The sequence below is a fragment of the Ostrinia furnacalis genome, unplaced genomic scaffold, assembly GCF_004193835.3.
Source record: "Ostrinia furnacalis isolate ACB-3 unplaced genomic scaffold, ASM419383v2 OfSCF0457, whole genome shotgun sequence".
In the NCBI taxonomy this organism is placed as follows: domain Eukaryota; kingdom Metazoa; phylum Arthropoda; class Insecta; order Lepidoptera; family Crambidae; genus Ostrinia; species Ostrinia furnacalis.
The window spans coordinates 66,163-85,309 of NW_021130696.1; the positions used below are offsets into that span (position 1 = coordinate 66,163).

The window sequence follows — 19,147 nt, forward strand, 5'->3', positions numbered from 1 at the left end:
ACATGCGTGATGCCGTCGCCGTCAGGTCAAACAAAACCGTTTTTGCAATTATTTGACAGTTCTTTAGCACTCATTGGCAGGCTGAATGTGAGTTAGATTTTTTCAGATTCTACGTGAGTGAAATGGTGGATGTTTATGAGAAATAGCGCTTCAGAAACGTGTCTAGTTCAGTGATTGAATTGGTACAAAACAGTGAAATAATCAACGTATAAATTCCATTGTCATCCAAAAACGGTTTCGTTTGACAGCTCGTGGTTATTGCTCTATTCCGAAGGAATATCTAGCCATGTAGCATGTAATGTCAAATACTGTATCAAGTGAGTACATAGGCATGAGCCCGCTGCGAGCTGCTCGCGCGTGGTTCGCAGGGAGACCGTAGCGACCCGCCGACTGGCGGTATCACTGCGAGCACAAAGGCGGCTCGCAGTAGGATCTAGGAGCTCGCAGCCAGATATGCGATGACCGTGGACGAGCCGTACTCACTTAAAGGTTGGACACGTTACATGCTACGTTACGTGCTACATGGCAGGTGAGTGCCCTGCCTTAACACGCGTACTTGTGCCTCAGCAACGCGGCGGCCTGCGGTCGCGCTCGCGGCTCCGTGCGCAGACACGCGGCGAGCAGGTCCCTCGCAGCGCCTACGCCGGGCAGAGCCGCGCGCCGCGCCTCCGCCGCCAGCGCCGCGCCGCCAGCCAGCCGCGCTACCACCTGCTGGTGTCGCGGGGCCAGCTTGCCTGCCCCACACCGACACCGAGCGTTACTTATTAAAACTTCTTAGCGAATAGAGTCGCTTCTCAAACTAAATCTATCTATACTTAATAATTATAAATGCGAAAGTAACTCTATCTGTCTGTCTGTATTGCTTTCACGCCTAAACCACTGAAGCGATTTTGATGAAATTTGGCATAGAGATAGTTTGAGTCCCGGAAAAGGACATAAGATAGATTTAATCCCGGTTTTTGAAACAGGGACGCGTGCGATAAAGTTTTTCTGTGATAGACAAAATTGCACGCGGGCGAAGCCGCGGGCGGAAAGCTAGTTTTGAATAAACAACTTAAAAAAATCGAACTGCCTAAGGCGGGACTCGAACCCACGACCTTCCACTTGCCGGGCGACTGCTCTTCCAACTGAGCTACCAGTTTCAGTTTCAAACTGGTCGCGTCATGTGTGGTTTCTCAACGGACGCTATGGCAGAAACTTAGATGCAACTCAAAAGTAACTAGCAGTTGCATTTTCGTTGCAGTTGCGTTTCACCGTCTGTTCTGGGCCTTAGACACCGGATGAACCCGTCGAAATTTTCAAGTGTAATACGCTGTTATGGCCGCGTTTTATTTTACCAATGTTGAAAGAGCAGTCGCCCGGCAAGCGGAAGGTGGGTTCGAGTCCCGCCTTAAGCAGTTCGATTTTTTTCAAGTTGTGTGTTTAAAACCGAGCGTTAGGCCCGGTTCCCACTACGTTGTACCGGCAAATTTGCCGGAAACCGGACGCCGGATAGTGTTCAAATTACGCCGGATCCCACAAGAAAATAGGAAAAATGCCGAACCTGGCAAAAATGCCGAGACAATGTCAATAGCTTCATATAAAAATTGTACACCCACTAGCCCTTTTACCCGTCCGGCAGGTTTGCCGGTCCAGCGTAGTGGGAACGGGGCCATAGGCACTCGTAGTGTGAACTGTGCCAATTTTGCAAAATAAATTAAGTGTCAATGAAGTCTCACCAACAGTCTTGATGATAAGCGCGAGCTGGTCGATGTCCGAGTCGCCAGGGAACAGCGGGTCGCCCGTCAGCATTTCGGCGAACAGGCAACCGATAGCCCAGATGTCAACCTCGGGGCCGTACCTGTGACACAAACCTCAGTTACAGATCTATCTCTATCTCAGTTACACATAGCTGAGTGGTGACGGCAGACTAGAATACATTTGTCACCAACCCCTACTCTTCCCGCGGGTATCGTAAGAGGCGACTTAGGGACTACACATCAAACAGAGATCGGGCAGCAGCGCTCTCTGAAAAACTACGATCTCCAACCCGCCTGCCAAGTGTGGGGATTATGGCAAAACCCTCCATTATAATGGAGGAGGCTCGTAGTCCAGCAGTGGACTGTAAAGGACTGTAAAGGGCCTGTTGATGATGATGACATAGCTGAGTCAGTGCCAATGGTACGGGAGAGGTGACATATGACTTGACAAAGCATACAAGTCTGAAACACATCTGAAGTCTCGCTGACATTTGACGTTACAAACACACCCTCTCTTTGTTATTTGTGCAACTAGCAACTGGACTTGTTGCTAAGATTCGTAATACGCATGCGGGCCCCATGAAATGTTTACAATAGTACAAAATTTTCACCACCTTATCTACCATCAGGCCTGTCCATCTCTGCGAGTTTACATCGAAAACAAAACACGCCCGATGGCCCACCTACAGGATACTATTCGACAAGGCCTCACATACGAGCGAACATTGACTCACGCACGCGTATTCTTGTGTATGATGGAAGAAAATAAAGAAAATGGTATACTAAATACTGTGCAGTATTTAACTGCCTAAATAATAATAAAAACACAGAATGTACTTTTTTAAGTTGCCTCAAGACACTGAGAGGTAAATAAGTAGTTAATATTATTCATGATAACTCATGCTAAATCATGTATTTCCTCCGCCATTTTCCGCAGTTTGGCACCTAACGTCACTTCATTTTACCGAAGTCAGCCCTATATAGTTCCAAAATACTGGACTGTCCTGTCGATGACATTGACAGTGGGGCGCCACCGTCAATACCGGATCGCTGGTTCAGATTTTTGCCATGTTGGAAACCATATAGTTGAACGATGGTAGCGCCCCCCTGTCATTGAGTTTGGTGGGACAGTTCAGCGTGGGTCATCTATAGCTTCGGCGCAGTGCCGATCACTGACGTTTGTCAACAAAATGGTGCTTGACTCTTGAGATAGGCTAAATTACACGATATTGTTAATGACATTAAGCATACCTACATTTTATTAAATACCTTCGCGAAGTAAAACTTCTGTACGTAGTGTATAAACCTTCCATGAAACTTGTTTGTATTATTTGCCGAGAGATGTCACTGCTCTTTGAGACGCGTAAAGCTGTACCGCGGTGTCCAGATTTTTTTCCCTGGCTTTATATACCTGGAGTATTTTGACATCTGTGTACCTTTGACAACCATTGTGAACCTTTGACAACCTTTGTGAACCATTGACAACCTGTGTCAAGCAATAAATAGTCACCTACATATTGACGTCTTATTTATACCTAGATAAGAGTCCCTTAAGTGCGCCGAGAGTATCCGTGGTTTATTCATGGTCCTTCGAGCCGGATATCATCAGGAAGCTGATGTCCATTGGGCACTGGTAACGGTGCAGGTGCCGGGATCACAATTTGTGCATTTTTGGAGGGGGGTGACGTCCTGGACAGTGGATCGCTGTCACAAACAGGACAGGTCAAGAAGCTGGGTCAGCTAGGAGCTGCTGACACCAGTTTGACAGTACCAGCTGTGGTGCTGTCAGGGCAACCAACTGGTTGAGGAAGATCAGGAGATGATGATGGTGGTGCTGCGCTGAGGTGGCGCCATCTGGTGGAGACACGCTCGGAGCCCTAGGAAGTCGTCTTGGAGCCCTAAGGGGTTCGTGACGGAGCCCGAAAGGAGTTCGGGTTCGGAGCCGAAGGAGTTCGTGTTGATGAAGAGTTCGCCGTCTATTGTGATAGTGTGTGAGTGAAACGGATATAACTGTGAGTACTCTTTTGGCATTTGATTATTGAGAAGAAAGTTGAAGGATTTTGGACTTTATTTACACTGGTAGTTTAACTTACAAATCTGGGGGCACGGCAGTGCCCCCGCCAAGTCGAGCGCAAAGCAAACACTGCCGTACCATCCTTTACTGGAACCATTTCGCCGCATTTTCAGGCCCCTATTTGAGAACCTCTGGATAAGACCAGAACGCAGAAATTTTCGTCATCTAGTAAGCTATAATCACATACTTAAAATCCAAAATTTCAGGTCTGTAGGTCATTTAGTGCCGAAGTTAAGCGAAAGCAAAGTTTCGCATTTATGACACTCACTCACTGATGATCATCAAAATAGAACTAGTACTTCCCATAAACTTAGAGAGCTGAAATTTGGTACAGAGTTAGGGTTTAATGGCCACATAAAGGGAAAACTATAAAAACTAGGAAAATCGAAGATTTGGAGTAACACCACATTCATAATCAATAATACTAGCGCCACACTGGCACCGTGGTGTTCGCCTGTACCGCTCACCGGTAGATGGCGCTAGCACTTTGAGTGTCGATTTTCTGCACCGCGGTGTCCAGATTTTTTTTCCTTTCTAGACCCCCCCGTCGATTAAATTGAATGTTGTGTAATTTGCAATTTGCATTTCGTCGATTTCGTTTATTATATCGTGAGGTTAGCTAAGGTTAAGTTATTAAAACGATTCTTATTCGTTGTACATTTTAAAAGTAAGTTTATTTGTGTTTAATATCGTAAAAAAATGTCGATAATACTTATAAGGACGACGGCGTTAAATAATTACGCCACTTTCTACAAAAATAAGTGAAATCCCACCAAAAACATTCTGTAAAAAACTAGCCAAGTCTCGATGGAGCTGCTTGTTTATCTCTAAAAAGTAATGAAATCTAGACAAAGTCGTGCCAAGTCTATGGTTCCTTACTGCGATTTCTTTATTATTAATTCCATCGTCAATTGGTAGCGGTTCTGGTGACAGATTGGTGCAATGGTGTCATGGAGCACCTGGTTTTGTACCCTTCAACGGCCAAGTCCCACAACATTAACTATAATAATAAAGAAATCGCAGTAAGGAACCATAGACTTGGCACGACTTTGTCTAGATTTCATTACTTTTTAGAGATAAACAAGCAGCTCCATCGAGACTTGGCTAGTTTTTTACAGAATGTTTTTGGTGGGATTTTAAATTGTTTACATTGACTTAGAATAATTTTAGAATATTTTTTTAGGACTTAGAATAGTTTTGGAAAAGCGGTTGCTACAGGGAACCTATGCCCAATTTCTGTTAGAGTTGTCAAACACTTAGAAATTTTTACTATTTTTGGAAGTTTGTTTACATGTCAATTTAACTGTCATTTATGATGGAAAGATTACAGAATTGTCAGTTTGACCTTGCGTCAAGAATAGAAAAAGCAAATGTCACTTTCAAAAAGAGTCCGAAAGATCGTTTGACAAAGGAGTATTTAGAGGGCAAGTTGGAACTACTTGAAGGTTTGTGGAGTGAATTTCTGTTGGGTCATAAGGAGTTGTTGCGCACTACGGAACCTAACTTATTATCCGAGTCGGCCTATATGCGAAGCGACACTTATGACAAAACAGAAGATTGTTATATTGATTATAAATGTAAATTAAAAGCGGGTTTATCTGAATACGTTATAATCACAAGTTCTTCCAACACTGATTCTAACCAGCCCACTTTACAGGCACCTAATGTAAAATTACCAAAAGTAAATATTCCGATCTTCTCAGGAAAGTACTCGGAATGGAACACCTTCCGAGACTTATTCCAGTCTTTGATACATACGAACAAGACACTAGGAAATGCTCAAAAGTTATTGTATTTAAAGGGGTACTTACAAGGTGAAGCCGAGCAACTTTTATGTAACATTCCGATTACAGACAGTAATTACGATTATTGTTGGGGTTTGTTAGACGAGAGGTATAACAACAAACGATATATCTGTCATCATATTTTGAAGAGACTGCTAAGCCAGAAAAATGTAACTTGTGAGTCGGCTAGTGGGTTGAAAGGTCTGATAGACACCACAAATGATTGTTTGTCCGCTCTGTCTAATATTGGCATAGATACGAGTACCTGGGACGTACTGGTAATCCATATAATAACGCTGAAGTTGGACCCTGAATCAAAAAGGCAGTGGGAATTTAGCGTCGCGGATAATAACTCTACCGAGCTACCAAATTATGATCAGTTCGAACAGTTTCTTAAAAACCGTTACCGCGCCCTTGAGTTTTTGACTTCAGAGTCCAAACCAATGCCTAATAAAACCTTACCTGTTTTCAAAATGAAAACCATGCACGTTGCCACTTTAGTCTGTCCCTTTTGTAAGAAGGAGCACAAATTGAGCACGTGTAAGGCGTTTAGGGATACGTCAGTGGAATTACGTCGCGAATTTGTTGCATCTCATAATGTTTGCTTTTGTTGTCTCGGAAACAATCACTCTGCCAAATTCTGCCACAGCAAATACAAGTGTCGCATATGCAAGAGGAAGCACCACGCTCTGCTGCATCCTACGAACAAGATTGCTGCTCAGGAATCCCAAAACGGGGAGGTTACTACGGCTGATACCAAGAAAGTCGGTGCTGTTATTTCCTGCACGTCTACAAGAAGCACTGTGGATTGTAGCCAGGTATTGCTAGCGACGGCACTTGTAGATACGGTTTCTAAATACGGCCAAACTTATACTACCTATTCGTTCTCTGCTGGATCAAGGGTCCCAATCCTCTTTTATTACAGAGGCCATGGTTGAATTATTGGGTTTGAAGAAGATACCAGCTAGAGGGCAAATAGTAGGAGTAGGTGGCACGAACGGGCTCACGACAAGGTCTATGGTGAAAATAAAAATAGCATCACGAGTTGATCCAACCTTTTTTATCACAGTGAAAGCTTACGTACTAGGGTCCATCACAACGCTTTTACCTAACCGGAAAATAAGAGCGGAGGAATGGAAGGAACTTCAGGATCTTGTCCTCGCGGATCCGAGCTATTATACTTCCAATAGTATAGATTTGTTGTTGGGTTCAGAAGCATATAGCCGGATTATTCAAAACGGAGTCATCAAGGGACCGCTTGGTTCACCACTTGCTCAGTGTTCGTCATTGGGGTGGATTCTGTCTGGGGTTGTTCACACGCCCACAAAGCCCTCTGAAACAATAAGTGTGATGCATTGTAGCGTGGAGAATAATCAGCTTCTAAGAAAGTTTAGGGGGCTAGAAGATGACATTCCGTTGCCAAAGAAAAGACTGAATACAGAAAATGAAGAGACTTGCTAGGGATACTTTACCAGAACTACTCGTAGAGATGACACTGATCGATATAATGAGCGTCTCCCGATGAAGAACGAAAATCCCGATGCGAAGAATTCTGTGCAAACACCTGAAAAAAGAACGTATTCATTAGAACGAAGACTGAAGAACGGCGATCTGAAACAGAAATACACAGAGGTTACTAATGAATATGTTGACATGAATTTGGATCACGGCGAAGGTTCTCCAACGGCGGCTGAGAAGATATTGTCAGATTTTTATTTTGACGATCTCATGATGGGTTGTGAAATTGTCGATCAGGGGATTCAACTTTACGGAGATATGAATATGATGTTAACCAAAGGAGGATTTGAATTGCAAAAGTGGACTACTAACAATGAAGATTTGGTAAAGACAATGAAAGAAGACGGTAAAGTAATTCAAGAGAAAGGAAACGAAGAAGGGCTGAAAAGGAAAGCTGATAAAATAATAAAAAGTGGTGGTATTACTTGGAACCGAAGTGAAGATGTATACCGCTACAAGGTCGACGTGCAGACCTACGGAGATCCTGAAACAAAAAGGAAGGGTAAAATAAAAAAAGGATACGCTTGAGAAACGCGACGGGACAGTAGAGATACAGAAGGCTATGGGTTGTATTGCATGCCAATCTGAGAACTTTAGTGCTGATGTTGAAAGGTAAAACGAAAATTGATACTTACCCATCGTAGTTTTCTCCGGTTCTTGAATCCTTTTCCCGTTGTAAACAACATGTTGCGATTTGGTTGGAGACTTGTAAGAATCACAGCTTCATGAACGTCGTAAGGGAAAGAAAGAAGTGGACTACCTATGCAAATTCCTCAACCTAACAGTTGATGATTTAGTTGTCATAAAGGAGGACAACTAGCTACGGGTCTTGGCTCAGTGGCAGGGTGATTGTGGTCCATCCCGGTAACGACGATGATAGAGTTGTTAGTTTCAAGGTTTTAAGATTTGGTCTCCTTCCTAAGGCTAAATAATTTTAGTTTATTTAGTATTAAGGTTTTAAGTTTATTGAAAGTGTTTTTATTATTTTACGGTACAATGGTTTTTATATGGTTTATTTTATGTTTATTGTTGATGTGTACCGTAACATTTTTCATGGTGGGCGATGCATTCGCATTAAGTTTCATTGGGTTTTTTCAATTTTCCTGTTGTTAAGGACCTTGGACGGTCCTTGGTGGGCGATATGTATAAACCTTCCATGAAACTTGTTTGTATTATTTGCCGAGAGATGTCACTGCTCTTTGAGACGCGTAAAGCTGTACCGCGGTGTCCAGATTTTTTTCCCTGGCTTTATATACCTGGAGTATTTTGACATCTGTGTACCTTTGACAACCATTGTGAACCTTTGACAACCTTTGTGAACCATTGACAACCTGTGTCAAGCAATAAATAGTCACCTACATATTGACGTCTTATTTATACCTAGATAAGAGTCCCTTAAGTGCGCCGAGAGTATCCGTGGTTTATTCACGTAGTACTTATTATTATTCTTATACCATTCTCATGCGTCTACATTCTTTTTTTTTTTTCAAGCAAGAGCTGAAAATCAGTGTTCTGCTCCTTCTTAGAGCAGTGTCTAAACTGAGCTCTCTGTTTTCAACCGACTTCAAAAAAGGAGGAGGTTCTCAATTCGACCCGTATGTTTTTTCATGCATCGCTGCGGCACACTTACATCTTAGCGCAGGATTTTCTTTTTTTTTGTGTAACTAATGCAACAACTTTTCTGATACTCCTGTGTTTGTTATGCTTACTTTTTGCTTATTGTGTGTCAATTAGGCATGGAACATTTCATGAATAGCAGGTGAAAAATCATATGACATGAATTTCATTAATCACACCTGCTATTTAACTTCACATAGACTGCTATTTTTTCACAGTCAACGAAATCACGAATCACATGAATTTCATTCATTCATTCGAGCGGCGTCCGTGAGCGCAGCTCTGCCAAGCGACCGAGCGAGTAAGAAGGAATGATTTGATCATGTGCGTGTTAGAAAAGGACGAGAGATGTGATGACGGACGAAACTCAGCATATTAAATATGAACTTTAAGCTCAAAGGTGTAAGGTTTAGATTTTCTTGTCATGATTCGTATGATTTCATTAGATAGCAGGCAGATGAAATGAATGATTTTTCACTAGTCGCGCGGTTATTGATTGTTGCATACATACTGTGCTGTGAAACTGTTTGTTTTTTGTTATGCGACATAAAATGAAACAGATATTGTTACATTTCATATTTAGCTAATTAGCAATCGTTCATCATACTTCATTAAAAGTAGCACATTATATGAAAGAGCTACATTATAACACTGCGAATAAAAATCATTGCCTGTGAAATTTCGCATGTGAAATCATATGAACAAAAATCATCATTTCATATAATGAAAATGAATGAAAAATATTTCCATGCCTAGTGTCAATGTGTATTGCAAAAAACCTTATCTATCTAACCTGTGCTCGGCCACCAGTAGCTCGGGCGCGCGGTACCACCTGGTGGCCACGTACTCAGTATAGGGCTCCCCGGGCGCGGCCAGCGCGCGCGCAAAGCCCAGGTCGCACAGCTTCACCACGCCCGCGTTCGACACCAGAACGTTCTCCGGCTTCACGTCTCTATGGATTATCTGAAATCATCATCATTGTATTGGTTGATGAGCCTAATGGCTTCAAAATAAGTGAGGAAACGTTTATTTCCGCGACTGTGGAAACGCACCACTACTTACTAGCATGCAATTTCTAGAAGCGCAACATAATAATATTATGGTGTCGTTGATATAATTATTAATCGAGAGATACGAGGTAATTATTATTATTATTATATCTTTATTCAATTTCCTTCTTATTTTTAATATTTTTTTTACAATGTAAATTATAAAAAAACTAAAAATACATTATAAAAAAATTTCTTAAAAATAGTTAATCCGCTGGTAGCGGAGCAGGGCCCAAGCTATTATTATTATTATTATTATTCACAACATTTACGAATTCGAGACGCACGTGGAAAACCGAGAGACGAACGAGAAAAAACAAAAGAATATCGATATTGTCGATCGAGAAAAAGAAAGCAGATTTCTTGCTGGCCAGTGTCGCGCGGCCAAAGAGGCGGCCGTGAGGCATAGGACGTCCACTGCTGAACATAGGCCTCCCTCAATGATTGTCAGATTCCATCGGCGCGATCATAGGCCAATGACAGGTCGCGCGGACTGTCATGGGTCGCGCGACCTGTCATTGGCCTATGATCGCGCCGGCGATGGCGATCTGCACGCGTTGGTGTGGTTGAAGCTTTATGAGGTCACCCATATGGACTAAAAAAACATCGGCGATCACTCACAGAGTTCTGGTGACAATAATCGATGCCCTTCAAGAGCTGGTAGAGGTGTTTCTTGGCGGTGTCCTCGCCCAGGCCGCCGGGGCAGCCTTCCAGCTCGTCCAGCAGCGTGTGGTCTAGGTACTCGAAGACCAGGTAGAACCGCCGCTTGCGCCGGAACACCTCGATCATGTTCACCAGGTGGTCGTGCCGCAGCTTCTGAACATTCAGATCATTATATGTATTACTGTTGGTTTCTATAAATAAATAAATAAAATATCGTAGTAATGGTCAAACGTAGCGTGGGACGTCCACCCACAAGGTGGACCGACGACCTGATAAAGGTAGCAGGAAGGCGCTGGATGCAGGCTACTACCAACCATGCGATTTGGAAGTCATTGGGGGAGGCCTATGTTCAGCAGTGGACGTCCTGTGACTGAAATGATGATGATGATGATGGTCAATGGTCATTGGTCACCGACCTATTAGTTAGAGACCAAATCGTCAGGTAGCAAAAATTACGTAGCCTTGTATACGAAGGGCCTAACTACTTCAATGATCTGAGGCCTCTCCACACTAGCGTCTTTCGAGCGTTTTCGTCTTGCCAGCGCTCGTGCAGCGACTTTCGAGCGTTCGCGTTGTCGTCTTGCCAGCGTTTGCACAGCGTAGATGCGGCGCTGCCGAACGCAGGATTTACGTAACGCTCTGGTGTCGCGTAATTTAGTGTAAAGAGAGAGTAGAGTAGATGCACCGCATCGACGATGCGTAGGTGCTGGCGCGACGACAACGTTCGAAAGACGCTAGTGGGAGAGGCTTCAGCCTCAGATCATTGTCGTACTAAGGAATAAACATAAAATAGAAGTAATGCCCTACGTTTACAAGGCTACGTAATTTTCGATACTCGACGATTTTGATCTCTAACTAATGGATCGGTGACCAATGAACAAAATATTGTCTACTATTTATTATTTAAAATCGATAAACCTGGAATAACTTGCAATTTAAAGTTATTAAAGCATGACTGGACCTGTACGGGCGGGAGGCAGTGGTTGTAAGGCACCGCTCCCGTGCCCGGGATATGTGTCCAGGACGGAAACTAACTCCCTAGTAAGCGTAGAGTCCTAAATTTAATGTAACTATCAAGAAATTTCATAGGTCTGTGACACTCGAAACCACACCTTCAACATCCGAATCTCTCTCAGCGCCATCTTCCTGACGGCGGCGTCGTCCTCGGTCTCGAGGAACTTCTTGATGGCCACCAACTGGCCATTGTCCCGCCGGCGGCACTTCAGCACCACGCCGTACGAGCCCTCACCCACCTGAAAATATAAATCAAATCACGATAAAATAGAAATAAGGGTTCGTTCGTTTCAGCCAAATGACATTCACTGCTGTACCAAGGCCGTCCCCTAAGGAATAGGGGTATCGGAAAGTAATTTCGTGCAGGGTGCACTGCACTGCACATCACGTCTCAACCAGTCACACTGTAACGTGTAACCCGTTGGGAAAAAAATGAGGCAAACAGATGGCTTAGCGTGAGTTTACATCAAAGTCTTCACTAGCTACTGAGAAAAAATTACCTTACCGGATACTTTCAAGAACTAAAATCTTTATAGATTTTTTTGAAGCGCTCACTAGTGGCGACATTTGAAGTAAACTCACACTAAGCCCTCTGTTTACCTATCTTCACAAACAATCACATACCATACATTTTTTTTTTATCCACAACGAGGAAGCTCTTGGCCAACGTGAAATTGTGAACTCTGTCAGTTTATAATATAACGCGTTAGATTGTAAACTAACAGTGGGTTAGGTTAGATTGTAATTTAACTACGTCAGATTATAATCTGACGGAATACACAATTTTACGGTGACATATCCAAGAGAGAAAACAAAGAGACTTGGAAGAGAGAAGAGAGAGAGAACTCACCACAGCCAACTGTTCGTATTTGTCCATCCCGCGACTAGGCGAGGGTGAGAAGCGCGCGTCCATCTCTACAGCAGCGAGACATCTTCACTTTTGTCACGATAAATATCTGCAACAATTTATAACTTTATAGCTTGACTACATCCCATAATTAACTTTTTTTTAAAATAAACCGACTTCAAATGCGTGAACACAAAAAAAAACTAAAAATTGAAAATATTGCGTATAAAAAAGTTCATCCCCAATTTTCCACCCATGGGGGTGAAATATTTTCTTCAAATTCGCATGAAACCACCCTTTTGATAATACCTATTCAACAAAAAAATAATCGTTCAAATTGATTTATAATCGGCGGAGATATTGCGTATAAAAAAGTTCATCCCCAATTTTCCACCCTTGGGGATTGTTTTTTCTATTATTAAATTTAAATGGAACCACCCTTGATTATTACCTATACGCAGAAAAAAGATTTGTTCAAATCGGTTCATAATTGGCGGAGTTATCGCGTAACAAACATAGAAAAAAAAAACATACGGGTCGAATTGAGAACTTCCTCCTTTTTTGAAGTCGGTTGAAAATCAGTCAATGGTCCACTCCACGAGTGCACAAGAAAGGCTGCAATGCGGGAGGAATGGCGACGGATTGTGAAGCTTGCCACCAAACCAGGTGTGACGACCACGACCACTCTAGCAAGTGGGTAGCGATGAAGAAGAAGACATCCCAAATCGAGTTCATGCCTTCCTGAGGTAACATTTGTAATTGAATAAATAAGTAGGTTTTGTTTTATATATATAGGTATTACTGTGGTCGCACATCCACTCGGCTCGGTTGACAACTCAATGTGAATAAGCATCAAAACTCACCCCAGGATTAGTTAAGCAAAGTTTCTTTACAGATGCGACTGGCTGCGAAATTTTCAGTAAACCCATCTTTTGAAAATATGCTGAAAAGGTCCACCTAATCTCTACCAGTTGATCGTGAATTTTTTTATGTGACAGGGAGGCAAACGAGCAGACGGATCTCCTTATGGTAAGTGATTACCATCAGTCCACTTAGTCCAAAAGTTATAACATAAATCGTGACATTTACAAACAATCCATCCTCATAAAGCGTCTTTCAATATTCTATTGCAGCACAAACCGCCGACAAATCAATAGCAAAATAATTATTAATTGAAAACAGTCCAACTTTGACGGCAAAAAGCAGAAATAATTTTCTGTATTCCCTGAAATTACACCCTCACTGAATAATTTAACCGAAGACAAAGAAAATGGATCACATGTCCGTTTCAGACTTCATTATACCTGTAATTATGGACTGAAAGACTTATCAAATGCCGTTTGACAGTTATTATCGTGTATCAGACGTATAAGTATTTTTAATTTAAAGCCTTTTAATTCAATGGGGTAATAATACCTATCTACCACTATAAGTAATACGAAAAACATATTGGTGACGCAACGAAATCACATAAAAAAGAAAACAAGACATCATTTTTTTACCAATAGTATTTTGAATCGTATGCTTAAAAATATAAATAGTACCTATGTATAAACGATGTTTCCAATAATAGGAAGTTAAAGAATCAAGCAATCAATGAAAGTTTGATCATCAATGCAATGACGATTAGACTGTCAGCCTTCGAAGTTACATAATGGTGCGAGTCAGGCAATAGCATCGGATTCTATTTTTGTGTATCAAATGATCTGAAGGACAGGATCACAGATTACATAAACCTGTTTGTTACCTGCCCTTGCATACCAAGAGCACAAGATAAAAGTAGACTGTATTCGAATCAAAACTGAATCCCTACTTATATACTAAGTACTAATATTATAAATGCGAAAGTAACTCTGTCTTGCTTTCACACCTAACTGAACCGATTTTGATGAAATTTGGCATAGAGATAGTTTGAGTCCCGGGAAAGGACATAGGATAGTTTTTATCCCGGTTTTTAAAACAGGGATGCTCGCGATAAAGTTTTTTTGTGACAGACAAAAATTCACGCAGGTGAAGCCGCGGGATCTTTCTTTCACCGGACTTTAAAGAACGAAGCACACTTTTCAACCTGGAAACGGATCGTAACCGTATCAGCTCTAGGCGGTCAGTATTCTTTGTATGAAACTACGCACTGCAACGCACACTTATCCGCACCGTAAAGTAACCACCTCGCGGCGACAACGCGGCGAAAGGCAATACAGTATTAATTCCTTTCTGGGTTGATAAGTGCGTTATGACCTTAATCATCCGCACATGAAAGTTATAGGTAGTACAATTAAAAAAGTCTTAATATAAAAGGGCCCTTAGCGATCGTATACCTACTCTATTAATCCAACTCGACGAGGTATCAATGTCAGCCAGCTATTGACGTCGAATTTATTGTTCTACTCGAATATAACAGTTCGATACACATCATAACTCAATTGACGTCCATTTAGAAGCGTTCAGCGGCAATTATATTAAACAAAGGTTACGTGGCGGAAAACAAATACAATGAAAACTTCACGTCATATGCTCAACCTGAAATTGATGTGGTAGGGTTGTTAGTGTCGGCTTTTTTGGTGTAACATTCTTACACTTGATAGTTAGCTCACATAGATTAGATAGTCTCAAAAATTTTACAGTATACTGTCTGCCTTTTTGACATTGACAAGCGGGACTATTCCCATCTCTCGTTCCCACGGCTGCAACTCCTGTGTAGCCAGGATCTACAGCTTGATCGCCAATATAAAAACCCAACCAGTGAAGGTTAAGTTTTGACAGTATAGGTACTGAAAAGATGCGAGTATTTCTTCTAGCCGACCATGCTCGCAGAAGTCAATCTAGACTAAACATTTATTAATTTCGAATCTTTCCTTTCCTTTGTGAGGAAAACGAGACTGTGGAAGCGATTGACATCATGAATGTAAAAAACTTTATCAGCCAAACTAAGTACATATAGGTATACCAAAATTTATGTTTGAGTAGAAAAGCAGTTTGCTTTACAAATTCGGCTATTAATCTCATCATGAAACCATGCTACACAAAGAAATAGGTACATTCAAATATTACAGATACTAAAGTACACATAAATACGATAGTTTGTATGAAGAATCGGGCGATACTAAATCAATGTTCACTGATTGACAGTCAAACAAAATATTGGCCGATAAAGTAGTCTAAGGCTGGGTTGCACCATCTTACTTTAACTTTGACAAACGTCAAAAATCTGTCAAACTCCATACAAAAAGCACCGGTTATCGTCATAGTTACCGTTAAAGTTAGGTGGTGCAACTCAGCCTAAGGATACTATGGTAACTGCGCATCGCCGAAAAAGTTCGTCTCGATTTTCGGCCGAAACCGACGAGGTTCGGCCCCATCACTAGTGATGGGGGACAGGGCGGTTTTCGTGCCGGTAATAGCGACCGGGTCAATGTCAACCCTTTGTCCATCACTAATATATTGCCATTATTCATGCCGTGACACCATGACATTGACAGAGGACTATTCAACATGACCATGACATCTGACAACGGGAGTATAGACATTCGTAAACCAAAGGAAAAAGCGCATTTCCACGGGACCATTCCCACTTCTCGTTCCCACCGCTGCAACTTCTGTGTAGCCAGTATCTACAGTTTGACCGCCATAAAAACCCAACCAATGAAGGTCAAGTTTGTCCCGGGGGAAAGTTAAACCGTCATTGGACCCGCAACGAAATTAATCAGAAGAACATAGGAAGAGTTCGAAATTAAGGTTCGACTTCCCTCTATTGCAAAGCGGATGACAGGTGACAAACAAAGGTTTTAACCCTTAAGAAAGATATGCACCTGCACCACGGACAATAATAAATATCAATTATTATCACAATGACACATTGATTATAGATTTAAAAAGATTTAAAGATTATTTATTCACCGAGACAAGGTAATACAATAAGGTAGCTATGTAACACGAGTGATTTAGGCATTTACAGGTGTACCCTTCTAAATTGCATCCCACTTAAGGTGTGATTGCGGTCAAATATCTGCCTTAATTTACATAAAAGTTATGCCTTTCGCTACGCTTTCCAAATTCCGTATTTATAAACGATAAACTTTAGAAAATAATAATAATAATAACTTTGTGTTCAATATAATATTGGTGTTGCTATTTGGGGAAATGTTAAAACAGTCTTCAATTTAAGTTTATAGCATGTTTCTGTCGAATCTCAATTACCATTTTCGTAAAAACAAACTATGAAAATGAGAAAAAAGGTTCAATACCTGGAATACGTTGAAAGAATCTGCACGATATGTCACGTGACTTTTCGAAACTCAATCAAGCCCATTCCACGACTCTCATTACCGAATATTGGTATGCTTATTAAGTAATTTCCTCAAAAAATAACTTTAAAAGGGGAAGGTATTTCTTTTCTTTGTATTTAATTAATTTTAGACCATATCTCTCTAGTAATAGGTACCGATTTCGATTGGCAGGTGTTCTGATAGCGCAAGTAGAAGCAATTCTATCCAATTTTGTCACGGCACTTTTTGGTGGAAAATAAAATTATAGAGACTAGATAATGTCATTCACAAAACTTCATTTTTTTAATGCCACGGTAGGTATTTGACCGCAGTCGCACCTGGTGTTAAATGAGATGCAGTCTAGGACGGTACTATCTGCCCTGTAAGTGACTATTCATTCTCGCCTTAAAAAGGCCCGGATTATAGTGTTAGGGAAAGACAGCAGCAGGTAGCAAATTCCGGTCCCTAGGTGTTCGCAGTATAAAATAGTTATTTGTAATAACAGGCGCAATCTGGACATACTTGTATGGATTTTAAGTCATTGCAGACCTGTATCAGTAAATACAAATGAGTAGGTCATCTTCAAGAGGCACGTGCAAGGAACTGATAATGCAAGTGTACCATTACTGGCATGTTGCCTTTCAGTTGTAGTATGTTACCAGCTACTGGCATGTTTTATAAGATTTTAACTTTCGCGTTCCATTTCAATTAAAATAGTAAGACACGAGTCTTAATGCGACGTTTATTAATGAGTTACATTATGTACACGGCTTGACGTTTCGGCTGCGATGCAGCAGCCGTGGTCACAAGCAGACGTGCGGTTCTGCTTGAAGATTTTCAACTACCCTCACATTGTCATTTGTTACACTACCACTAGTGATATTACCACGACACACAACACTCACAGTATCCGTATTCGTACTTGACGGCAAAATTCGCGGTTTGCATTTATTAATTGTGACCACGGCTGCAGCATCGCAGCCGAGAGGTCAAGCCGTGAGTACATAATGTAACTCATTAATAAACGTCGCGTTAAGACCAGTGTCTTACTATTTTAATTTACTGACATGTTGTCTTTAGACCGCTGATAGTCAAGCCCCAGCTCAACCCCTCAAGCGGTGCGTGACGTAAAATATGAGTAACCCGACAGGCGATCGCGGTAAAAATATTGCAGTATGCATGCCCCCTAATCATTCCCGTAACTCGGTATGCGGATAGCGAGATTTATGTTTAGGAAGTTACAAGCGGTTATAGGCACAGTCATAACTTTTCAATGTTTATGGGCGTTTTCTAGTACCAATGATTGGGATTGTCTTTAAAAAGAGTACAATTTTGAATAACAATTAAAATTTTGCGTATGATTGCTGATAAAGACAGAAGTTCAAATTAAAACTAGTGCTTTATTTAGAAATGAGTCATAGATACGTAGAGAAAGCTTTAATACTAATGACTACTTTAATTAAATAAATAAGCGCCCTGGAAATTGCCATACTGAATAAACTAAGTATTTGAAATATACGAGTACAATTAATTTGGTGAATTAACTAACTCGATGGATTCGTAATGCCGCATAGCTTACCTTTTCAAGGTAAAATATTTACGAGAAATGATATCAATTTAGATGTGTTTTTCTAGATTTCCTGAACACACCGAAGACCGTTTTCACAAAAAGCGGATTTCTCAACCAAACTTTTCGACTACGACTTTATTTCAATCAATCATCCCATGGAAAAGGACTGTCACATAATTTATTTTTACAAAATTTGATTTGCCATTTCTCTTTATAGATTTTTTTTTTCAATTCCCATGTTTTACCAGAAATATTTAAGTAATATTACACCTTATTGCTAAATGATTATGACCTTTATTACAACGAAACTCAAATCAGTACAGTCGGCCACGTGTGATCATGGCGACATCGCGTGCGCTGCTCGATTCGCGCGCTGTCATAAATTACTAATCAATAAAATGTTTGTTCAACCACTGCATTCGTTACTTGCCATCGGAAATCAGATACGACATCGGAAAATAAAAACTTGTAACGGTATTGTAAAAGATTGCGTAAAAAAGCGGTAAATGTTTTGTTTTTGGTTTTCTTTATTTGCCATTTTTATGTGTTACATTTTTACTTATTCTAAGAGACAATTCCCGAATCGCTTATTACAAATTATATTGAAAGATCTTAGAAAATTACAAAAAAACTTAAATTCTTATAAATAAAAGGATACTCTCAATAAAGGGTTTAAAACTGGGATGAAATCTTTTAAGTAATAAATAATCACAAAAAATCAAAAGAATTACTTTCTTATTCAACATGTAAAGCAAAAAAAATAGATCAGAAACATTTTGAAATAAAATTGATTTAATTCTAAGATTTAAAGAGTAATTAAGATTAATTTTATTTTGAAACAATTACAGTACAAATAGTAACATTTTCGCACAAATATCATAACAAAAACTTACCAAAATCACTATTATTCCAATACAATCAGACGAAACTCGATAATTTTATCACTATTTGTTTCACAAAAACTTTTGTTATTTGTCTTTTCTCAATCATTTTCAATAATAATAAAA

At 40.8% G+C, this 19,147-nt stretch overlaps 1 protein-coding gene across 3 annotated transcripts in view; it reads right to left on the reverse strand.

Moving 5' to 3' along the window:
- The window catches only part of LOC114365709 (cyclin-dependent kinase-like 4), a 48,594-nt gene that overhangs the window by 11,967 nt on the left and 17,480 nt on the right, over positions 1-19,147 (reverse strand). The window contains exons 1-7 of one of the 3 annotated variants that reach the window (XM_028322358.1): positions 19,034-19,122; positions 12,309-12,414; positions 11,557-11,697; positions 10,403-10,594; positions 9,526-9,695; positions 1,719-1,840; positions 557-734 (exon numbers count right to left, since the gene is read on the reverse strand). In XM_028322358.1, the coding sequence (XP_028178159.1) occupies positions 557-734; positions 1,719-1,840; positions 9,526-9,695; positions 10,403-10,594; positions 11,557-11,697; positions 12,309-12,371 (866 nt within the window). In that variant the 5' untranslated portion in view covers positions 12,372-12,414; positions 19,034-19,122. Of the gene's footprint in view, positions 1-556; positions 735-1,718; positions 1,841-9,525; positions 9,696-10,402; positions 10,598-11,556; positions 11,698-12,308; positions 12,415-19,033; positions 19,123-19,147 lie in introns of those variants that run through there. The other 2 variants (XM_028322348.1, XM_028322354.1) reach the window with 2 other exon arrangements.